Source organism: Ostrea edulis, chromosome 6 (assembly GCF_947568905.1).
Source record: "Ostrea edulis chromosome 6, xbOstEdul1.1, whole genome shotgun sequence".
In the NCBI taxonomy this organism is placed as follows: Eukaryota; Metazoa; Mollusca; class Bivalvia; order Ostreida; family Ostreidae; genus Ostrea; species Ostrea edulis.
In genome coordinates, this window is record NC_079169.1 from 19,833,479 (window position 1) to 19,858,735 (window position 25,257).

Sequence of the window (25,257 nt, forward strand, 5' to 3'; positions counted from 1 at the left end):
TCGGTCTGTATACCTACAAGGTTTTCCTACTAAGTAAACCTATCACCTTGACCTTGAAAAAAATAGGCATCTTCCTCTCATCATGGTCATCAAATATACCAAGTTATAATATCCAGGAGCTTACGGTTCGGTTTGTATCCTGCCCACGAGGTTTTTCTAATAAGTGACACTACGACCTTGACCTTTGACTTCTGACCTTGAAAAACAATATGCATCTTTCTCTCATCATGATGATCAAATATACCACGTTATAATATCCTGGAGCTTACGGTTCGGTTTGTATCCTGCCCCCAAAGTTTTCCTAAAAAGTGATACTACGACCTTGACCTTAAAAAACAATAGGCATCTTCCTCTCATCATGGTGATAAAATATACCAAGTTATAATATCCTGGAGCTTACGGTTCGGTGTGTATCCTGCCCACAAGCTTTTCCTAATAAGTGATACTACGACCTTGACCTTTGACCTCTGACATTGAAAAACAATAGGCATCTTCATCTCATCATGGTGATCAAATGTATCAAGTTGTAAAGTCCTAGGGCTTATGGTTCAGTCTGTATCCTGCCCACAAAGTCCGGACAGACAGACGGACAGGCAGACGGACGACGCCACATCATAATACGTCCCGTCTTCGACGGGCGTATAAAAACTGATCACATGCAGACCAATCTCTTGCCTATCGAGTCAGTCAAGAGATATAAACACCATATGTACGCGATAATGCAATATTGCTAAATAAATATGGGAACTTTTTCATAAAGGTGAGTTATAAGTTTGCTGTTAATATCTAATATGTTGAAAAGCATATACAGTTACCTGCATAGTATTTGTATTTTATTACTTTTTTTATTTCGTTGTGTGGAATTACATTGTAAAAATCAATAAGTGCACAATGGAGGTGTACAATGTGGGGCTGTTTTGTAAGAGGGGTGGGTGGGTGGGTGAGTGGGGTTGTTTTGTGAGAGGTGTGGGTGGATGGGTGGGTGGTGTTTGTATGCAATTATTCTGAAACAATTCATAAACTAAATCATCTTCAAAACAACTCTGAATCGTACTGATTTTATACAGTACAAAATTTATAGAATAGAGTTTCACTCACATGACTGCAGAAAGGATGCACACATCGTTTGGTTTTCCCATCGCATGGATAAATTCTTTGTCAGGAAGGTGTAGTTGATATTCTCAAACCGTCGAGTCAAATCGTTTCCATTTCCTCTTATGATTAATTCTGAATTGATATATTAATTAATCATCTTGAAATTTGAGGAGTGATACTTTATTGTCAATGCCTTAATGAAGGGTAAATATTTATACATGGATATATAATGTGTTTATGTGTAAAGTTGAACTATATCGAATACTTTAACATGTGTTAATCGAACACATATTATATTTTAACCAATCAGCATATCGCAAAAATCTTCATTTTACTTACTTGTTTTGTCACGTGACATTTCTATTTGTACATGAGATCCAGTTTGATCTTGGGCCACGAATGCACTGAATATTGTAGCATTGATAACAGTCCCATTCGCTGTTGTTGCCAAATCTGTTCGAGCCTGGAAATCAAATCTTGTTTTTTCCTTAGCTATTGTCAGCATCGTATATTCGCCGTACCCATTAAACGTGTAGTTTTTGCCATCGAGCGTTCGGATGTGCGGATCACCAAAATTTATTCCTTAAAGAAAAGATAAACCCAATTTTATACAATTCATTTAATACATTTAATGTATTTAATTCTTTACGAACTTGTTCGATTGCTGCGATACTAATGTTTTCAATTCAGATGAAAATTATGCCAATGTATTAATCGTGCAACACACGCCTTCGGGTTTTATTTGTTTACAGACATTGCCTCAATGTTCCTTTTAGAACAAATTAAGTCCTGTATCCCCCATTTATCAATTGATAAGAAGAAATGAAGTTATGCTCCAAAGTAGCCAAAATGCCTCAGTATATTCATACTGTGAGGATATACCAGGTTGGAATGGCGACCTTCTATAGCAGAATGGAACAGGACGAACTTCATAATACCATTGGCAGTGTCCTGATTTACAACATTTCTCTCTTGGGTTTAGGTCATTTGAACTGTAGAGTTGCCGTTCAAAAAATGGATTGTATTGTAGAACTGTCCCCACCGCAGGTTTAGAGAGTTCTAGAGTACTCAAATTGTCTATTGCGCCATGCATTCTGAAACAGCATTCCTGAAAAATATTTGAATTGATATAACGTTTTCCCCGGTTAATCAACTTATATATTACAAATATCTATTCATGGTGGTCCAAGATATACTGAACAAATTAGTCATCTAGATTAGCCTATATTTAGAGAAAAAATAACTTTCGGTGATGATAGCAGTGTCGTAAGTTTTAGATTTGTCGCCTTCGCTCATAGTTTCAACTGTCACACATTCTATGTCGGTAATATATTTGGACCTAACAATTGAAATGCTATCAAGGAGCAAAGTACACGAATATGGTACATTACGCCAACCTGAAACTACACGAATTGTGATCCTCTATTAGCTGACTTGTTTTTATATTCTTATGAAGGAGAATTTATTCAACAACTTCTACGTGAGAAGAAAAAATCTCTTGCTGTGGCCTTCAATTCAACATTTAGATATATCGGCGACGTTTTATCTATTAACAATAAAAACTTTCATTCATATGTCGATTCGATATATCCCCGTGAGCTCGAAATAAAAGATACCACAGAGTCGTCCACTTCGGGTTCATACTTAGATATTTCAGTGAAAGTTGATATTAACCGCAAACTAACAACTCAACTTTGTGACAAACGGGATGATTTCAACTTCTCAATCGTCAACTTCCCATATTTATGTAGCAATATTCCATTATCACCTGCATATGGTGTTTATATCTCTCAACTGATTCGATATGCAAGAGCTTGTTCTGCGTTTGATCAGTTTTTAAATCGTTGCAGGCTACTGACAAACAACTTGATGGTGCAGGGATTTCAACAGTCCTGTTTAAAGTAAGCATTTCACAAATTATATGGTCGTTATAACGATCTAGTTTGTCAATACAACCTATCAATGGGTCAAATCCTATTTGACGTGTTTCATATCGATTGTTAGGCCGTTCTTAGCACACTGATTTTTAACTACGGATAACTCCGTTTACCTGACCATGATGTAGGGCTCACGGCGCGTGTGACCGGTAGACAGGGAATGATTTCTCCTCCTAGGCACCTGATACCACCCCTGGTATTGGTATATCCAGGGGTCCGTGTTTGCCCAACTCTCTGTTTTGTATTGCTTATAGGAGTTATGAGCTTGATCAGCGTACGTTATCTTCAACCTTCCTTGAATAGTTCGGAAAATATTTAGCAGGTCACGTTTTCCTAAAATTGATCAAATTCCTTGGTCACAGTGTCAAAGGTCACACTGATAGTATGAAATAAAAGATCTTGCCATAAAACATCTATACGTAAAGTATGATCTATCACTGGGTCAAATGCTGTTTGACGTGTTTCATAACGATTGTCAACTATTCTTGGCACACTTATTTTGATTACGCATTACTTCCTTTGCCTTATCAAGATATAGGGTTCGCGGCGTGTGTGACCAGTCGACAGGGGGTCTTACTCCTCCAAGGCACCTGATCCACTTCGGGTATATCCAGGGGTCTTTGTTTACCCAACTCTTTATTTTGTATCCCTTGTGGGATTTACGAGATTGATTACTCTTCGTTATCTTTGTCTTTCACGAAAGATTTATCTTACATAGTTCTGGACATATTGAATAGGTCAGAGTTTTATCAAAACTAGGTTGAACGTCCAGGTCAAGGACCACATATACCATTTTAGAACATGAAGGATATTTAAAAATCCCGTTGGGATCCGGGTTAGAAAAGGTCCGCAATATACCCTTGCTTGTCGTCAGAGACGACTAAATGGGACAGTCCTTTGGATGAGACCGCAAAAACCGAGGTCCCGTGTCACAGCAGGTGTGGCACGATAAAGATTGCTCCCTGCTGAATGGCCATAAACGCCGAGCACAGACCTAAATGTTGCAGTCCTTCGCCGACAGTGGTGACGTTTCCATATGAGTGAACAATTTCGAGACGTTAAACAATATCAATCAATCTTTTGGTAAAGAATCAATATACAAAATATGATAGCCCTAGCTTACATAGTTCAAGATTTATTTTTGAAGATTCTCCCTATATATCAGCATGCAAGGTGAAGATAACGAACAGTGATCAATCTCATAACTCCTATAAGCAATACAAAATAGATAGTAAAGCAAACACGGACCCCTCGACGCACCAGAGGTGGGATCAGGTGCCTAGGAGGAGTAAGCATCCCCTGTTGACCGGTCACACCTGCCGTGAGCCCTATATCCTGATCAGGTAAACGGAGTTATCCGCAGTCAAAATCAGTGTGCCAAGAACGGCTTAACAACCGGTATGAAACACGTCAGACATTATTTGACCATTTCCTCCCCTATTGTAACCTCTACCACGATTTATACAAACTAATCCATGTGTGGAAACTTTCGTGTAAATTTCCATTTGTCTTGCCCAGTGGTTTGTAAGGTTATAAAGGATTTCCGTATGTATTCGCATGTAGAACTTTGATCCCGTATGACGGCCACACTGTATTACTTGGGCCCATGATTTTAATTTAATTTAATCAACTTCAATCTCTACTATCAGAAAGTTTTCATGTTGATTATAAGCTTTTCTGACCCTGTTGTTGTTGTTTTTTAAATTTTTCCTTACATATTCGCATTTAAAACTTTGATCCCCTATTGTGGCCTCACACTACCCCCAGGGACATGGCTATAACAAATTTGGAATTGCACTATATCAGGAAGCTTTCATGTGAATTGGATTTTTTTCTCGTCCAGTGGTTTAAATTACCCCATTCTACGTTTGCATTTTTGTGACTATCTCCCTTTTTGAAGGGGTCATGGCCTTTCGTTGGAACAAAATTACCCTTTACCCATGGATGATTTGAACCAAGTTTGATTTTAATTGACTTGTAGTTCTGGATAAGAATAAGATGTGAAACGTTTACTGACAGACAGACAGACAGACAAAGGGTGATCAGGTTAAGTAACTTTAGATGACTTGAGCTTTTAGCTGAGGTAAGCTAATAAAATGTCGATATGTCTAACTGTCAAGTTCAAGACCATAGCGAGACATTTTTTCATCTCACGTAACCGTTTGTTTTAATAAATCCTGTCTCGTAAGAATATAAAAACAGGCAAGCTAATAAAGTAGCATAATTCGTGTTCATGGTATATTTTGTTGGAATGCCTGATCACCAACGACTACGATATAGTGAGGAACTTCAACATCTTCATCATATCAATTTCAGAGTGCTTGTGCGTAGAATCAGAGTGGTGTTTAACAAATTAGAATTTGAATGACTTATCATTGGATACGAATATTTCATTTTTCCATTTTTGTTGAAGAAGCACCAGTCTGTGATATAAAATAGTCTAGCCTTTAATTTATCGGGAGGAATGCTCGTGTAAAGTGTTGGGAATTCACACGTTTTGATGTTGTTGATTTGAAAAAAAGTTTTGGGATTTCAAATTTACTAAAAGTTCTTTGGAATGTTTTGGAATCCACACTTGATTTATACAACTCCTTGCACATGCTATGACACAAGTTTCCCTTCACAGTTGTTAATATTTGCGTGATGAGTAAACATAGTGGATTTAATCCAGCAATGTATCTATGTTTAAAAGGGTTTCTTTAGAAGTTCAAGAATCCAGTACACGTAGGATCATTCATATCCATTCTTCCTATCGACTGTGATATTTAAGGTGTTTAAACCGAAGCATGCTGTTGAAGAATTTAATCTTTTGAAAGTTCAGTTACATGTAATTCCAAAAGTAGCTTATCTTTGACCTAATTTTGGATGACGACACACCGTTTATCTAGGTTCCATCAAACTGAGACGAGAAAGTTGAGACCGATATAGAATTTGAGATTGTCTTATATTTTTGTCTGAACTGTGATGTGCTAGATAAGTTTGATGACGCCGGAACCTGGTCAGCATGAGCTTAAGGGGGCGAAATTTCCGTGTATGAACTGCAGGAAATCTCAGAGATTACTAATGAACTAGGGTTATAAACTGTCTTCCAATGAAAGCTAGAAAGGAGATATTTCTTCCGAGAAGATATATGAAGGCTAAATGATAAGGCATAGATCGTTAATAGAGTTTGGTTAGGAAGCATACCAATAACTTACTAATGTTATCTATGGAATAAAAGTATATATAGATTCGCTAGAAAAATTAACTTACGACATTTCTTCCAACAACCATTGAAGAATAGCATAATACTCTATTTACTCTGTCAAATCTATTGATGGCGTAGCGTGGGTCAAACCTAAGAAGACGGCTGTCACATGGACATTCAATAACACGCAACACGGGTGTTAACTGCTCACTGACTCGCATCTCCTTATTTTTTGTGTACCAGTCGAAACATTCTTTCTCATCTTTGCTCAGAGGAACTCCGGTCGTCAATTTATGTATCCAAAACCCATTTACTCCTTCAAATACGAATATTAAACAAGAGTGCTTTCAATTGTTCAAGCCATAGTATTATGCAAGCCTACGAATAGGAATATACATCAACAAAAGCAATATTGGGGGGAAATAATTATATTGCAATGTCTAACAAAATGTGGTATGCCATATAAATTGTAGAGATCCAAAATTGTGTCTACTCATTAATTAGTCTCACTACAAATAATTTAAAAGTTACAGGGTGATAAGTATGAATACAATACCTCTATTTCCGGGGTTTTTGCCCATCTGAAAAGCAGCTTTTTTGTTAGAAAAATAATTCTTCATAAAAAATCGCTTGTATCGATATCCTATTGCAATTTTCTTCTTCTTAATGCGTTTTAAATCAACATCAATGTAGTTGACAACTGTAAAAGTACTCGATCCGTCTGTTATTAGGAGAGACTGAAACGTTGCGGTCTACAATTGAACATTTTTTAATTGGGATGATACTATTTACTATTCCAAAAACGCAATGATGCGCATTACTAAATTAAAAATAAACATGTAGTTTAAGATAATAAAATCAATGAAAATATGAAATTGGACACTGATAGAAAATGTTATCAGAGGATGTAAATACCCGCGATTTGTCTCCAAATAAGGTCATATTTTCCCAGGTCACTTTAACAAGCCACGAAGCCTCGAACTGAGGAAAATCTCTAAACTGCAGTCGAACCATTTCATTCGCTTTTCTCAGGAATAAGTTGTTTTCCGCATCTTGCCCCCTTCCAAATGAAATATATATCTCAAAATGGTGATTATTCCATGAGTGATTGAACTACATGCATGTATATTCATCAGAAAAGGAAAACACATAGCAGTAGAAATGTATTAGACATGTACCTTTCATATGTTTTGTAGTACACATTACCAATTGCATCGACTGTCAATAGATCAGTCCAAAAAGGACAAAGGATTTGCCTGTTTTTCATTTTATTAGCGTCCATGTCCCGAATAGTAATACTGTTAAATACTTCTCCAAGTCCAATAATGCCGTTGGAACCGATCTGATATTGATAAACAATATAGGTACAATAAATTTTAGAATATCCATGTATACAGTTTATTTATAGAACTATACTCGTGTTATTTGTTAGCCATCCCATCCTCCCGTCATTTTAGTTAGAGAATACAAGTTTACTATTCATGCTTTTACCAGTGAAGATAATTGTCCCTAATTATTTGCTTTCAAACTGATAAATCATGTACTATGAATTCAATATAACTTGTTGCAGCTAAATTACTGTAAGAGTTCTTGCTGAATGTAACTCAATTTAAGAATTAAATATCATATCGATTAAGAAAGTTAAGGCGACGAGGAAGTAAGAGATTTGAGCTCCTATCACTCCGATATGTACCTACTATTTTTAACTCGTCATCTATAGCTTGTGACACTTACACTAACAAAATTGAATCCCTTTTCTGAACCATCTCCCACATAGACTGTTGTGGGAGACTTAAGAGGAGGACTGGTGACATCATCGCCTCGAAAGAAATAATCTCTTTCCCCGTAAGGCATGTAGGCGTAGGCCCCTGCATCAGCTGAAACAAAATGATATCCACAATAGTTTGCAAATATAAAAACGTTCCCTAAAGCTACAGTTCGTTCTCTAGTGTATTATGTTAATATTGTTTTTACAGTTATGATTAGTAGGATAGCATTGGTCAACGGAGCCAAAATTTGCACACTGATAACACTCCATTGATTATTTTAGATGGCAATGGTGTTTTTAATGAAGTTTATCACTCCTGGTTCCAGAGTCCATGATATGATTATAAAAATCTACAGCACATGGACACTTATGGTTGTATCAGTTTTAAAATTACATGAACCGCTCTGACGCTGGCTACAGACACATTAAGAGAGGAATGGACAAATAAACGGAAAGGTATATACAAAGGATCGTATGAGAAACATCATGATTTGTTCAATTTCAGTACTAGTATGCAGTACATGATAACCATTCAATATGGCAACTTGAGGAGAATATTTCAAAACACGTCCAATACTTAACTACTTACCGGTAAGCTTTGGGCTACAATTTTCTTAATCCTATTCACCTAAACATTATCATACAGTGCTCGTGATGATTAATCATTTATCTCCCCTTGAAAATATCGGTGAATGCTTTTATCATACTTTTGCTTGCATTGCTCTTTCATTAGAAAAAAAATAATTTAAGTACAGATGTATTGTAGCAACTTTGAATAAACATGTTCTTACTGGTTCCACAAGCACTTAGGACCTGGGTCTTGATCATTCCACCCCATTGATAACGTGATTTTAAATCATACGTGACAGACATGAAAAATAAAAGTTGTGGGTGATCAGTAATGCATATTTGCAAATCATAAGTAGATAGAAAAATTAAGTGAGTCCCAGATCAGGAAAATAAGGTGTGTGTGGTGGGATGGAATGATCATGATTTATGTTCCAAGTTCCTGTGACTGGTTTTGGAAAAACAGTTGAGAAACTAAAATTCATAAAACAAACCGCACCATTACTTTAAATGATATAGATTATAAAGATTTCATTGATTTGTCTTAACCGTCTATCTTTTATGTGAACTCTCTCTCTCTCTCTCTCTCTCTCTCTCATTTTACTGTCGTTGTTATACCTTGCTCTATTTCTATCCAATCTAAATATGGATCACTTTCCGCAGTTCCAGACCATGGACCACTGGTGTCATCGCCATAACTTACTGCTGTTATTGTCACATTGTAAATTGATCCAGGAATTAATCCTCGTTTCCAGTAAATCTCAGGAAATCTACCGAAAGTTGTCTGTTGATACCCATTAATAATCACCTTGTAGTGATTCAGAAATGTGTTTTGTCCCGAGTTTTCCCATTTTAAATAAAGGTGGTCGCCGGAGAAATTACTCTCAGCTCGATCTATTTTACCTGGTGACAGTGGTTCTGGAAAACAAATAAATAGTCATGAAGTTATTGTTTAGAATCCGAAAAAATAAAATCGTATTAAACTTTACATTTCCTGAAAACTGAAAATATTTGGGTGGAATAGTTTCCCCTGTATCATACGTGGTTGCCTACAACACCCACACACACACACACACACACACACACACACACACACACACAAGCAGACTTTACTGTTGCCCCATATTACACTCGATAGTTTCAAGATGTAAATATTTTGTCTGTTATCAGCTTTTGTACTTTAGTTTTAGGGTTATTTTGCTTTTCTATTTAGTTTTCTTTTCTATGTAAATATTTTATCGTCCTTAGGAAGGGACAGTTTGTCCCGAAAATTTAAACATTCACTGTTGTTCGTGTCGTTGGTCAATTTAGTGCTTTTTTATATTCTTATTTATTTGACCTTGTATCTACTATTAAATCCGACACTTTCGATGTTGAGTGTTGTTGGTTTTTAATGCTTTATACTGCTAGCGCTCTCGGCTTTAATACCTCCTCAGACAATTATAAAATACAAATGCTAAGTAACATCAACATATCACGACGAAAGTAATTGTTATTTGTGACGTCATAATGAATTAAAACGGCAGCGTTATAATACACACAGTATTAGACATCAATTAAACTGGGAAATCAATGAACAGATTTCAGTTAAATGAACACTGTAGTTTTAATTTTAAACATACTATAACATATATATAAAGAATTCCAAAGTGCGATGGGACTCCAAAGCGCGATGGTCTGCGCCAAACCCCTATGGTGTGACACGCAAAAGTGCGATGGTCCACACTCAAACGCCAAAATGACATGGTGTGACACGCCAAAGTGCGATGGTGTGAGACGAATACGCCAACGTTCGATGGTACACAGTAATGCGCCAAAGTGCGATGGAGTGACACGCCGGAGTCCGTTGGTTTGCAAAACTGAGTGCACAGAGTGTTTTTGATACAGACTGTTCAAACCGTGTATTGTTTCACCAAAACATCAAGGCAAAATAGTAATAATAATAATAAAAACTTATTTCGTTGTCGTGTTAATAAACACACAATTTTCAAACACGAAATCGCATAAAATGTTTTACATTATAACATACCCCCCCCCCCCCCGGAATTTATTACCTGTACATCACAAGTAATAAAATGTAACGATCATGAATTACATGATCGTTGTGCATCATGGGAAAGAAATTATGAAAATTATCCAAGGATTTGTTTTCTATCGTACGTCCTACCGGTCAACGAGGGATAGTTAAGCACCTGGTTCCACCTCTGGTATACCATGTGTTCAGTGATTGCCCTCCTCTCAATTTAGTATTATTTATGAGATTGATCACTGTTCGTTACCACAATCTTCTCACTTGCAGTATCCAATACAGGAGAAAATCCTGCGTAATTAACCTTCGTTGAACAGGAAATTAATCTCTGGTAGACTTTTATGAAAATGAAGCACATACTTAAAATATTATCTGATTAATCTAACATTGAACCCTATGGTAAATACATCTTTAAGATACACTGAAAAACAAATGATAACTTTTCAAGAAGTTCTCCGTGAAAAGATGAATTACACAATTGTTTATGATAATACTAGTGCATAAAGACAATGTTTTACCTAAAATAGTATTGGTTGAGAACATGTTAATGCTGAAGGATTCCGTAGGATTGCTAAGTAAAACATTTGATTGGATGTAAAATCTGTACATGCGCCCTGGTTGTAAGGTACATGAAGTTTTGTATTCTGTTACAATTCCAACATTTACTATTTCCTCAGTCCCCCACCAGCTGGATCTTCGAGCCTGTAAACGCACAGTATACCCGGAGACAAGATGACTATCGTCGGATGGTTTCCGCCATTGTATTGCTAATTCACATCTAGTACTTGTTAGTTCGATGTTGTTTATGTTTAATCTGGAACCTGAATAAAGAAATCTATCAGTTTAGTATTATAATTTATTTTCATAGGAACAAAATGTACGTCTATCCACAAGCCTACAAATATACTTACGTGAAAAACATACAGAATTTTTGTGATAATACGATCCTGAGCAAAGACATTTCCTTGATCGACACTGTAAGTTTTTATAAGGTTCACATTCTTGACTCTGTGCGCATTGTTCCAGAAATTTGAGACCTAGAACGATAAAAGAATAATAAATGTATTATAACATTCAAAGGGAATGTGAATAAAATCAAAATTTGTAAACTATATTAGATGAAATTGTATATGGGAGGGGGTATTCCATAAGAAGCATTGACATTTCAAGGCAAGTAATTAATCAATCAATCACAAATCGTGTTTAATTGTATAATATATGACATTTAAGGATTTTCTCAAATACATTAAATGGAATATGCTATAATAAAAAGTATTCAGCAACTACAAAAATTATTGATACATATGGAGGTGTACTGTACATTTTAAGGGAGATCTAAACCCAGTGGCCAAACGTACTTTAAACCATTCACAAGTGTAAGATTTCAAAATAGCTAAAATTAGTCTATACCATAACCATAATCCTGAGCCATAAAAGTTGGACGAGCTCACTGATTTTCCTGAAAATTTGAAAAGGGGGTGGGGTTGCGAGTCAAGTTTGTGTTTTTACCTTTTCCGCCTAAAAAAGGGGTGATGTTGAAGGCCTCATATGCAAAATATGACTCATTTTTATAAGAAAAAAGGTATTGAACCAAAGGAAGATTGCAATTTCCGTAACCACTTTCTAGATCCGCCACTGATTGTCTACATCTAATGAAATGCATGAAACTTGTGCAGATGTTTAATCATGATGGAATAGAAAACACCAAGGTTACTATTAAAATTGGACGTTTTCTTCATAACATAATATTATCATCTTACTCCGCCCAATCCCTGTAAAGAAATCGAGGATATGTATCACCATTTATAAAACCCAGTTTGTCCTAATATTTAATTGAAGGAATAGTTGCATAAGTAATGCATCAGATAACAAGCAAATAAAATTGGGGTGGGGTTGATCCCCCCTTCTCCTATGAAAACGTCAATTTTCCGTTATTTAACATGCACTGATAGTAATTTTGATCTACATTGGGTGATTCCCACTTATCAATATTAACATGTGATATGGAATGTGCTTTAACTTCAACCTCTCTAATCAGCGATTAACTCGTCTACATAGTGCCTAACATTCGATGCTTGTTTACAAGCATAAAAGAAAATTTTCTTGTGAATATATATTTTCCTATCATTTTATAAAAGGGCATATCTGCTTATATAGCGCTCGTAATTTGAAATAACTTTCCTTTGTTTTGAATTTTTAACTTTTGAATATAAAATAGTTATTGTATGATAATGAGAGAGATATGGAGATTTATTTACCGCAAAAAACAAATCATATTCCCGTCGAGCAACGCCCTCAGGGAATAAAATAAATATGCAGATCTCTCGTATATTTATGCAATGAATTGTTAATTATACCGAAACAAAACAAGGATTAAAATTGTGGCGGGGCATCCTGCATCCGCTCATTTATTGATTGATTGTATATTGTTTAATGTCCCATTCGAGAATATTTCACTCCTATGGAGACGTTCCACTCATATATTATATGTATCTGATCTAGCCCTTGCAAAAGCACCGCACCGTTAACGTATTAGAATGTACAAGCAACGATATAAAGAGAGATTATGACCTCTATTATATCCCTTTCTCCCAGAATGATGATTACTTACAAATTATATATCATATTGTTTGGAGAACGTTTTCTGGGACACACTTGTACGTTATTCAAACAAACCGAGGATGTGACATACTTCCAAAAACTGATACATATCCTTTATTGCTTGTTCCCCATCCTTCTTCATTTCGCCCAACACATTGGTAGTAGTAATTGTGATCATTGCTAAAGTCCACTCTGTTAATGACGAGGCTGGGTTCCGATAAATCGAGTGTGCTGCCGTTGTATCTTGAGTGAGATATGTTTATATCGATAGCGATTGAACTCCAGTAATAATAATAAATTTTCTGCCATTTAATTTCCGTAGTTGATGGGAAATCAGGCATATTTTTCACCGAAGCATTGATTTGAAGAGTAGATAGGAATGCTACACTGAAGTACGTTGGAGTAATTTCAATTTTTGGGGTGCCTAAAATAAAAGAGATTGACATTAAATACGTAACCGACCAAAAAAAAAAAACCCAATTAAAAACTTCCAAATTTCGCAATACGTACGCAATGTCTGTATCCGCTGAATATATCCGACGCTCTCTTTAGCAAACCAATTTCCATGCCAACTTCTTGCCGTTATTGTAACAGTGTAGTTCTCACCAGGCTCTAATTTCTGTGACCACTTGATAGTGTTAGAATGCGTATAATACCAATTATAATACTGCGGACCATTAATGGTTATCCTGTAACTGTTTACGTAGGTATTGTTCTTTGGAACAGCCCATCTGAGAAGCAGCTTCTCAGGGTGAAAGTCGCTAGCGTTCGTGTCGATAGGCCCGGGCGGGAGTGGATCTACAGAACATTACAGAGAAAAATCGTTTACTCAGATTTTTTCCTATAACATATTTTACACGTGAAACTGATCTGAAATTAACAAGCATTATACCAACAACCAATGGTCTCCTTGTTGTCACATTTATCATTTTCCTGGGATAGATGAGCAGAACTGTAGATACTATCTCAAAATAAAACAGGTAACCAGGAGTGAAATTTGATTCAAAGGTGAAATTAGTATCCCTCCCAGCGAACTCTTCCAAGTCAATGGATCCCCAGTATTCAGTCAGTCTCACAACGTAAGACTGTACAAGGGCGGAATCGAACGGATGATTCCACCACACGGTGATATAAGACGTCGTAATATCTGATGTCTTGTAGTTTGCCAACAAATTATTCCCTGTAAAAATTTAAACAGTCGCGTGTTGAATCCAATGTTCGTAAATAGCATTTAAAATGCAATATATAAAAACACTAACGACCTGATACTTACTATGGAAACATGTTTCATTTCTGTAATAATAGGCACTGGTGCACATGCAAGCTTTGTATTCCAAGGAACATTCCAACTGCATACTCTGATCGCATTCCTTTGTCATGTTGCAGGAATCATTAAACTGTAATACTGGATAAGAAAGTTTTTATCATTTCCAATGTTTTGCCTTTGATAGCTTTACATACTGTAATTATAGCTACCCCCCCCCCCCCCCCCCATATATCTAAAGGTAAAACTTTGATCCCCAAATAGTGGTCCCAACCTACCAACGGGGGCTATGATTTAAAAAAAAACCCACTTGAATCTACTCTGTGTCAGGAAGCTTTCGTGTAGACTAATTGAAACCCCGCGCAAGCACGGGAAAATCACAAATACATGTAATATTGCATAGAGGACGGACTTTTCAAATGCGTGTTCGGATTTTTGTGCACATGTATTGAATGAAAGAAACGTGTATCTTTAATTCAAATGATTAAAGGACAATGTTTGAATAATTTCGTGTATTAGTGATGTTATGTTTATTGATATCATATGCAGTAAATAAAGCTTGATTATTAGGAAGTCACTTGGAGCTCGAAATTAAATATTCCTTATGTAACATAAATGACTTCTCTCCGTATCGAAAAATAGATGATTTTACGAATGCAGTTGTAATACGTCATATCGAATAATTGACCAAAGACAAAATGAACGGTCGTTCATGATTTCAAAATTTGAAACCCAGTATTGCAAATTTGTTTACAATGATAGTTTTTGTCCAGCGCGACAATTTAAGGGCAAAATCATGAATACACGTCGTTTCTTCTCGTCAAACACAATATGCAAACAAAACACAATGCACTATATGAATGACAAACAGAAAAAAATGCTATATTGTAAACAGTGACCTGATTTCTTGGACATTGTCATGCGGTGTACAACCTAAGTTTGATATTTGAAATGTTTTACCATTAAAATTATCAGGCGCAAACCTCCCAGAACAGCCCCGGACCAATCGATATTTGACATATTGAACAGTTTTCAACTTATGATCTGTATCATCGCAAAAAATGATCAACAAACGAAAAACTGTTTTGTGTTTATCCACGTGTTTGTACAATGCTGTAACTCTTAATAAATTATCACAAAAATCGTAACCTTGACTTTTATAATCACGAGAAAAATTTAAGAACATTGAAAATATCAGATGAATATCGTATTAAAAATTTATCGATGTGTCAGATCGTAGGTCACGAAATGGGGGTGGGGGGTGGCGGTCCTTCGTTGAAGTTCTTCATAAAATGATAAATACGTCAAAAGTATTACATGTAACTAACACTGAACACATACACAGTTTTATGTTGTTCATTAAACCAATCACAACTTCTCGGCCTGTCGGAAAGGCCCGAGAATTGACATGTGATGTGATGCCTTGGCGCTTCGTTCTGGAAATTTCCATAAGGCTGATTCAAGACTAAAATCACGGATTGAAGAAACGAAGAGGCATATTTTATCTATTCGAAAATTATCGAAACTTATTTCTTCTGTAAGATTAAAATCAAGCATCTATAAACAACGGATTTACTTCATATTGTGTTATCTTAAGTTGATATAAAAATAACAAGAGTATCGCAAACGGTACAATACACCCGTGAAAATGATTACACAGGGTGTTTTGGTGTTTTTCTTCAGCCAAAATTTGTAGAACTCTGCTTTAGGTAGTATCAGCCATCATCAGGCTGCAAAATACTTTCTTTACATAATATGACTATTTCCTTTTAAAAAAGGAGTAAGTTTTTCTTCAAAATTGAAGAAAATCAAAATCCTTGCCACATGCATATATTACATGTCCATACAAATATTCTGTAAAATAAGAAGGTCCTCACTTGAAAATTGTTGAAGGAAAAATAAAAGCCAGATCATGTACTCTCTATGCAATATTTCCAAAAGCTGACCAAGTTCAACAACCTGTGGTTTTCTTGAAAATTGAAGGACATCAAAATCCTTGCCACATGTGCATTTTCCATACCCATACAAATACTCTATAAAATAGAAAGGTCCTCACTTGAAAACTGTGGAAGTAAAAACAGACAAAGCATGTACTCTCTATGTAATAATTCCTCAAAACTGACTAAGTTCAATAACCTGTATTTGTATTGAAGGAAATCCAAATCCTTGCCATATTCCCATCTTCAATACCTATATAAACACTCGGTAAAACAAGAATGTTTTCACTTGAAAATGTGGGAGTAGTCCACTGAACAAATCATGTACTCTTTTTGTATTATTTTCTCAAAACGGACTAAGTTCAACAACTTGTGATTTTCTAAAACAAAAATAGAAGGAAATCAAAATCCTTGCCACATGCACATCTTCAATATCAATACTCAGTAAAACAAGAGGGTTCTCATTTGCAAATTGTGGAGGGAGTTAGCCGGACAAATGATGTACCCTTCATATAACAACAAGTTTCAAATAAAGGGGCAAAACTCATGCAAGAAAGGTTGAAATTGGTCAAAATTACAACAAGGTCTAGAGTGATCCACAAAGAAGCTACACATAGCAAGTTTCAGTTTGATATGTGACAGAGAAATAAAAGTAGAAACAGAAAACCCCGAACGGACGGACAGACAGACGTACAGACATCGCTGTACCATAATACGTCCGTCTAAAGACGGGCGTATAAAAAATAAACTGGCTACGATCCACCAAAGCGTGTTTGCCACAGTACTCTCATTTTTGCTATTTCAGGGTAGTTCATAGAAAATAAAAGTAGTTTTTTTAAAATTAAATTTACGACATTAACTAATCAAATAAGATTCTATTATAGCTTACGGACTTCACATCACATATGGAACAATACTAAAGGTACAAACAATAACTCTGGAGCAAGAGTTTGTTGACAAAAATTGAAAGCGATAGCAGTTTTCCTGATACATGTAGGCTAGTGCGTGTGATCGATGAAATCACTCTACACAGCTTAGCAAATCTTAACGGTAAATGAGGGTCATTATCTACTAACTTGCATCTTTGACAACGTGGAAATTAAAAGATTAAATAACAATTACCATTCGCAATTACTGAATGACTATGTAAATAATATTTATTGGTAGTCTGGACTTATATATTTAAGGAAAAAAGTAGAATAAAAATTCACTTCTGCACTGGTTTATCAACACCGTGAATGAAGAGGTAAAGATAGCGAATATCTATACACCGTGACTTATTATCCCTCCTTAATCGATACTACGAACATGAATGCTATTTCATTACAAACCCATGTTCATAAACAATTTGAAATGCTGAAAGCTAATAGAAGTTCAACTCTCTCTCTTTCTCTCTTCTCTAAAACACATACTTACTTCCTCTAACTTCTAATGTGACTATATTGCCAAGACACCATCCACCATCAATTCGAACTTGAAACTGATAGCTTACGTTGTCATAGAAATCCACATCATTTATCGTAAGGGCTGGGAATGGCAGCAACCGGCTTCCGTTATATTTGTCTGTGCTTGTGTCTATAAGACTTGTTCTATCAGATTGTATTTTCAACCATCTTCCGTAGAGAGCAGGACTGGCATTCGTCTCAACAATGCTTGTAAATGTGGCTGATGACCCGAAATCTTCAGAAATGAACTGAGGCGTGGTAATTATAACTGGACAAACTACAATATACAGTCGATGTTATCGAAGTGTTAACTACAGTAGATTAAAGTAGCAAGTGTTAACTACAATAGATTAAAGTAACAAGTGTTAACTACAGTAGATTAAAGTAGCAAGTGTTAACTACAGTAGATTAAAGCACCAAGTGTTAACTACAGTAGATTAAAGTAGCATGTGTTAACTACGGTAGATTAAAGTACCAAGTGTTAACTACAGTAGATTAAAGTACCAAGTGTTAACTAAAGTAGATTAAAGTAGCAAGTGTTAACTACAGTAGATTAAAGTAGCAAGTGTTAACTACAGTAGATTGAAGTACCAAGTGTTAACTACAGCAGATTAAATTAGCAAGTGTTAACAACAGTAGATTAAAGTACCAAGTGTTAACTACAGTAGATTAAATTGCCAAGTGTTAACTACAGTAGATTAAAGTGCCAAGTGTTAGCTATAGCAGATTAAAGTACCAAGTGTTAACTACAGTAGATTAAAGTAGCAAGTGTTAACAACAGTAGATTAAAGTGGCAAGTGTTAACTACAGCAGATTAAAGTAGCAAGTGTTAACTACAGTAGATTAAAGTAGCAAGTGTTAACTACAGTAGATTAAAGTGGCAATTGTTAATTACAGCAGATTAAAGTGCCAAGTGTTAACTACAGTAGATTAAAGTGACAAGTGTTAACTACAGCAGATTAAGGTGGCAAGTGTTAACTACAGTAGATTAAAGTAGCAAGTGTTAACTACAGTAGATTAAAGTACCAAGTGTTAACTACCGTAGATTAAAGTGCCAAGTGTTAACTACAGTAGATTAAAGTAGCAAGTGTTAACTACAGCAGATTAAATTAGCAAGTGTTAACTACAGTAGATTAAAGTGACAAGTGTTAACTACAGTAGATTAAAGTGGCAAGTGTTAACTACAGTAGATTAAAGTAGCAAGTGTTAACTACAGTAGATTAAAGTACCAAGTGTTAACTACCGTAGATTAAAGTGCCAAGTGTTAACTACAGTAGATTAAAGTAGCAAGTGTTAACTACAGCAGATTAAATTAGCAAGTGTTAACTACAGTAGATTAAAGTGACAAGTGTTAACTACAGTAGATTAAGGTGGCAAGTGTTAACTACAGTAGATTAAAGTACCAAGTGTTAACTACCGTAGATTAAAGTGCCAAGTGTTAACTACAGTAGATTAAAGTAGCAAGTGTTAACTACAGCAGATTAAGTAGCAAGTGTTAACTACAGTAGATTAAATTGCCAAGTGTTAACTACAGTAGATTAAAGTGGCAAGTGTTAGCTATAGCAGATTAAAGTACCAAGTGTTAACTACAGTAGATTGAAGTAGCAAGTGTTAACAACAGTAGATTAAAGTAGCAAGTGTTAACTACAGCAGATTAAATTAGCAAGTGTTAACTACAGTAGATTAAAGTGACAAGTGTTAACTACAGTAGATTAAGGTGGCAAGTGTTAACTACAGTAGATTAAAGTAGCAAGTGTTAACTACAGCAGATTAAGTAGCAAGTGTTAACTACAGTAGATTAAAGTGCCAAGTGTTAACTACAGCAGATTAAGTAGCAAGTGTTAACTACAGTAGATTAAAGTAGCAAGTGTTAACTACAGTAGATTAAAGTACCAAGTGTTAACTACCGTAGATTAACGTACCAAGTGTTAACTACAGTAGATTAAAGTAGCAAGTGTTAACTACAGTAGATTAAAGTAGCAAGTGTTAACTACAGTAGATTAAAGTGGCAATTGTTAATTACAGCAGATTAAAGTGCCAAGTGTTAACTACAGTAGATTAAAGTGACAAGTGTTAACTACAGCAGATTAAGGTGGCAAGTGTTAACTACAGTAGATTAAAGTAGCAAGTGTTAACTACAGTAGATTAAAGTACCAAGTGTTAACTACCGTAGATTAAAGTGCCAAGTGTTAACTACAGTAGATTAAAGTAGCAAGTGTTAACTACAGCATATTAAATTAGCAAGTGTTAACTACAGTAGATTAAAGTACCAAGTGTTAACTACAGTAGATTAAGGTGGCAAGTGTTAACTACAGTAGATTAAAGTAGCAAGTGTTAACTACAGTAGATTAAAGTACCAAGTGTTAACTACCGTAGATTAAAGTACCAAGTGTTAACTACAGTAGATTAAAGTAGCAAGTGTTAACTACAGCAGATTAAATTAGCAAGTGTTAACTACAGTAGATTAAAGTGACAAGTGTTGACTACAGTAGATTAAGGTGGCAAGTGTTAACTACAGTAGATTAAAGTAGCAAGTGTTAACTACAGTAGATTAAAGTAGCAAGTGTTAACTACCGTAGATTAAAGTGCCAAGTGTTAACTACAGTAGATTAAAGTAGCAAGTGTTAACTACAGCATATTAAATTAGCAAGTGTTAACTACAGTAGATTAAAGTGACAAGTGTTAACTACAGTAGATTAAGGTGGCAAGTGTTAACTACAGTAGATTAAAGTGACAAGTGTTAACTACAGTAGATTAAAGTAGCAAGTGTTAACTACCGTAGATTAAAGTACCAAGTGTTAACTACAGTAGATTAAAGTAGCAAGTGTTAACTACAGCAGATTAAGTAGCAAGTGTTAACTACAGTAGATTAAAGTATCAAGTGTTAACTACAGTAGATTAAAGTAGCAAGTGTTAGCTACAGCAGATTAAAGTACCAAGTGTTAAGTACAGCAGATTAAAGTACCAATTGTTAACTACAGTACGATTAAAGATTAAAGTACCAAAGTTTTGCCACAGTAAGTACAATGTGGTAAAATAAAGTATTAACCAAAGTGAATCGAATGGATTTACTTTTCAAATTAGAATATCAAAGTTTTACGAAAGTGGGTTCAAAATGTGAACTGCGGTTAATTAAAGTATCATAGTTTAACAAAGTTTTAACCACAGTATATTAAATCAAAATGCTACCAAAGTGAGTTCAAAGTGTTTACTATAATAGATTAAAATTATTGAAATCTCTTCCCCAATTTTCCCACAAATATCTGTACTAGTTATTGAACGTCGCAGACATGCATATATAGAAGCGCATGCTTTTCATTTTCATAACTATTAACATATCTTAAAACAACCTTGTCTAAAACTTGTCAAACTAAAATATTTTTGAAAAGCCTTGAAGAAATGCTCAATTTTACATCATTTAGGAAGAAGACATGAAGTGTAACACAATTTCACAAAATAGAAATTCTCTAAAATACAATTAGATCCAATACGCCAGTTTCGAGATACATGTAAGAGCTATTCTGTGTAGGAGGTGCATTTAGTGGAACTTTGAATGACTAAGTGGGACAGAGTGGACCTACAGTCAATGAGGAAGACGATCAACTATATTTAAAGCGGCTTTTCTTTAAATATGTAAATGTTGAAAATACAAAATACTATCGGAAGAAACATTTTACTAAAGTGGAAACATAACAATGTCATTTTTGCAAGTAATATCCTATATGTGATACATACGAGCAACAAAAGAACGTGATATAATAAGAATTCTGTGTACAATGTACATGTAGTTAATTACTCCCTGATCAATCTAATAAACCCTATAAAGAATACACAATTAGGAGTAGGGCATACACGGGCCCTTTGACACACCAAAGGCGGCTGCATTTACACTCCTCATTCAGGATTGCAAATCCATATATACAGAGAAAAGATGATCCAATCTCAAATATACATATACAAAATTAAAACGAAAAGCTTACCTGAACTATTGGCAGTAACCAATATTTCTGTTGTTGTAATTGGCAAATGAGTTGTTGTCGTTCTCAAACCACTGCTACTCATTGTTTCATAATCAGTTGTATATTCAAACTCAGGCGAAGATTGGTCGTCGTTGCTTTCGCTTCCAATAGATGTTGACTGATAGTTATTCGTGTACACGTCTAAAGGGGACTCGTTTGTTGTGATAAATTGCGTGTTGTTTGATACCAGTAAAGGAAAAGTCGTTGAATCAGAGATAGTTGAGTCTGCAGTTATTAATGAACTTTGGGAAGACATTGAATTGGAGTGATCGCTTGTTTCGTCTTCTGATATAATCTGTTCTTCTGTACTGGACTGGCTGTCGTCTATTGTCGGTTGGAATGTTGTCGTGCCTGAATACAATCCAGTTGTTTCAAAGTCTTCTGTAACGTCATCTGGTATTCCCGACTGGTCGCTGGTTGTTGCAGATATTTCATCTGAGGACCCTCTTTCCGTCGATAGGTTTTCATCTTTGCTTATATTTGAGGGCAGGGTACTGTTTTCGGGTTGGCCATCGAAAATATTCTGTCCATGGGTATGATTTACAATTGTTAAAAGGATGTGTGCCAAAATAAAAGTTTCTGCAGAACGAAATGCAATTTGGCGTAGCGTTCTGCACACAGCCATAGTGTTCACAAGGACGAATTATCCTTTCATTGAACAAAACATCTGGAATTAAAGAATTTGAATTTAATTATTTTTATTGATTTGTGTGGGTTTCTTTTTCTTTTTTCTTTCTTTCCAAAATACACCCGTGACAGTAGCTTGGCCTAGGTCCTAGTGGTCAACAATGTAACGTATTATAATTTGTCTAATCAAAAAATAAATAATAATTGCACTGTTTATTTCAGAAAAAACAGAACCAATTACAAATGTATAAAGGAATAACATTACCGAACACTTCGTACACAGCGACCATATAAACATTATATTTACTCGCAATATTGCCGATCTCATACACGCTTTCCTCGCTATATTTGGGTATTTACATCGCTATATGTATGCACTGGTGGCGAAAACAAATAAAACTCAGAAATTTTGTCAACATCGATTTAAATGTTGCCCATGTAGCACAGCAGATATGTGAAAATTCTGGTGAAATTGTGCCTTTGATGATACAAGCATGAGGCACACATAGAGGGCATACCGTTACAATGAATATTCCTCAAAGGGTTAAAATGGCGGACATTATACAAAATGGTGATTATGAATTGCATATTTTGCCTCCTAGCTCAGCCCTGTCATGTATAATGGGTATGAAATGCAATGCATTAAGCATATTATCAACTGTTATGTTCATACTATGCAATGACGTCATAACTTCATAACTTGCTAACAACTTACTCATATGCCATGCTATTTTAATAATCATACTGCACAGCACCTTCTCTCATACACTGTATTTGATTGGTGTTGGTTTCCAATTTGTATATTGACTGAATGGAGGTGGTGCATATCGCCAGAATGACAATGGGCAATAAGCATTTGAAGCTTTTAGATCCCCAACAGCCCATTACATCTACAAGGAACTTGTATTATATGACAGATTGAAACAAGTGTGCGTTATGTCAGGAGGACACTGCTGAGATCCTTTCTTGTCCAGTTGATCCCAAGCGAAATACAGTCTGGATTCTTGCAGACAATATCCACAACTTCCGTCAAATCGACTGCCTGCCAAATCTCTAGACAAGTCCCGCCTGGACGATGTTGGGGGTATCCAGTCCGAGTCGATCTTCCGTAGCCACACGGCTAAGTGGCAAGATTCATGCAGACTGAAGTATAACAAAATTGCACTGCATCCAACACAAAGAAGGAAAGTAGTGAATAAGCCGAAAGTGTCTCAAGAAAGAACAAAACATCAGAGCATACATGTAAACCACAGTTACTTCATGGGAAGTGTTTCTTTTGTGACTAGCCACTGGTAACGATTCTCTGCGCAAAGTTTTCACCTTCCATTTTGATAAACATGTCAGGGCAGCTGCTCTGAAATGAGGAAACAAGGCAGGGTTAAGGCTAACCTTAACCATCTTGCTAAACTGAAACATTATAGCACATGATACACAGTATCACATGAAGTGTATGTGATGATATCAATTATGGTATAGCACATGGAAAACTGGTGGCCTACATTGATGATGCCCACATAGATGATCTTATGACACCAGTACTCAAGCTGGTAGATCTGACAAGACTGTACACCACTAAGCGGGAATAGCTTGGAACAGTCTCGACCAAACTCAAAGATCGAATCATGACATATCGTCCAGACCTCAAGGAGAACAAGTCCGGTCAATATATTCTGCTTGCTGTCAACCAGGATGTTGACTCAGCCCAGTAGAAGACAAGAGCTTGTTCTTTTTATGGTCAGTTTTTAAATCGATGCATGCTACTGACAAACAAGTTGATGGTACAGGGGTTTCAACGGTCTCGATTAAAGTCAGCATTTCGCAAATTCTAGCGTCGTTATAACGATCTAGTTCGTCAATACAACCTATCATTGTGTCAAATATTGTCTGACGTGTTTCATATCGATTGTTAGGCCGTTCTTAGCACACTGAGTTTGACTACGGATAACTCCGTTTACCTGATCAGGATATAGGACTCAGGGCGGGTGAGACCGGTCGACAGGGAATGCTTACTCCTCCTAGGCATCTGATCCCACCTCTGGTGTGTCAAGGGGTCCATGTTTGCCCAACTATATATTTTGTATTGCTTATAGGAGTTATGAGATTGATCACTTCTCGTTATCTTCACCTTTCATGTGAGCACGATGCTGACAATGATAATTTGTCTTCCTAGAGCCGTAAACATAGTCCAAATAGACATGTTGAAAATGATGACACCTCTCGTGGTCCATTTGAAACCCACTGCTAAGAAAAATCGGGGCCTTCTTCTCCTGTAACACTGTGGAAAGTCATATTGTTATTGTTCTGTTCATTATCATTTTCCTGCCGTCAAAAAATGTTTTGTCTTAAGACTTATCGAAAGACTATAGTTCATCATACCTGATCAGGATATAGGGCTCACGGCGGGTGTGACCGGTCGACAGGGAACGCTTACTCCTCCTAGGCACCTGATCCCACCTTTAGTGTTTCCAGGGGTCCGTGTTTGCCCAACTATCTATTTTGTATTGCTTGTAGGAGTTATGAGATTGATCACTGTTCGTTATCTTCACTTTTCATAGTACTTCTTAAGAGTCTTAAGAAAATCATGCGTGATTGAACCTTGACCCCTTACGGAGTTATTAGACTACGTAAAAATCCTTGTTAGCACTACTCCTCTTTAACCGTAAATACGATGAGCATCAAACCTTTACTGAACTATAGAGGTCATTTGGTAGAATTGATAGGTACATTAAACAAGAGGATTTAATTACCCTTTATTAGAATTATAGCGCCTTGAGTTTTACG

At 35.9% G+C, this 25,257-nt stretch overlaps 1 protein-coding gene across 5 annotated transcripts in view; it reads right to left on the bottom strand.

The window, feature by feature from the left end:
- Positions 1 to 25,257, bottom strand: part of LOC125645868 (uncharacterized) — a 78,143-nt gene that overhangs the window by 45,513 nt on the left and 7,373 nt on the right. For 4 of the 5 annotated variants that reach the window (XR_008796236.1, XM_056141780.1, XM_056141781.1 and 1 more), the window contains exons 2-18: positions 21,811 to 22,516; positions 17,802 to 18,107; positions 14,458 to 14,589; positions 14,077 to 14,364; positions 13,695 to 13,982; positions 13,276 to 13,608; positions 11,495 to 11,620; positions 11,102 to 11,404; positions 9,173 to 9,472; positions 7,954 to 8,096; positions 7,398 to 7,561; positions 7,135 to 7,279; positions 6,776 to 6,971; positions 6,285 to 6,535; positions 1,978 to 2,203; positions 1,435 to 1,677; positions 1,099 to 1,227 (exon numbers count right to left, since the gene is read on the bottom strand). Coding sequence is in view for 4 of the 5 variants with exons in the window: in XM_056141780.1 (XP_055997755.1) it covers positions 1,099 to 1,227; positions 1,435 to 1,677; positions 1,978 to 2,203; positions 6,285 to 6,535; positions 6,776 to 6,971; positions 7,135 to 7,279; positions 7,398 to 7,561; positions 7,954 to 8,096; positions 9,173 to 9,472; positions 11,102 to 11,404; positions 11,495 to 11,620; positions 13,276 to 13,608; positions 13,695 to 13,982; positions 14,077 to 14,364; positions 14,458 to 14,589; positions 17,802 to 18,107; positions 21,811 to 22,474 (4,237 nt within the window). In the remaining variant the exon portion in view is untranslated. Of the gene's footprint in view, positions 1 to 1,098; positions 1,228 to 1,434; positions 1,678 to 1,977; positions 2,204 to 6,284; positions 6,536 to 6,775; positions 6,972 to 7,134; positions 7,280 to 7,397; positions 7,562 to 7,953; positions 8,097 to 9,172; positions 9,473 to 11,101; positions 11,405 to 11,494; positions 11,621 to 13,275; positions 13,609 to 13,694; positions 13,983 to 14,076; positions 14,365 to 14,457; positions 14,590 to 17,801; positions 18,108 to 21,810; positions 22,534 to 25,257 lie in introns of those variants that run through there. The other variant, XM_056141779.1, reaches the window with a different exon arrangement.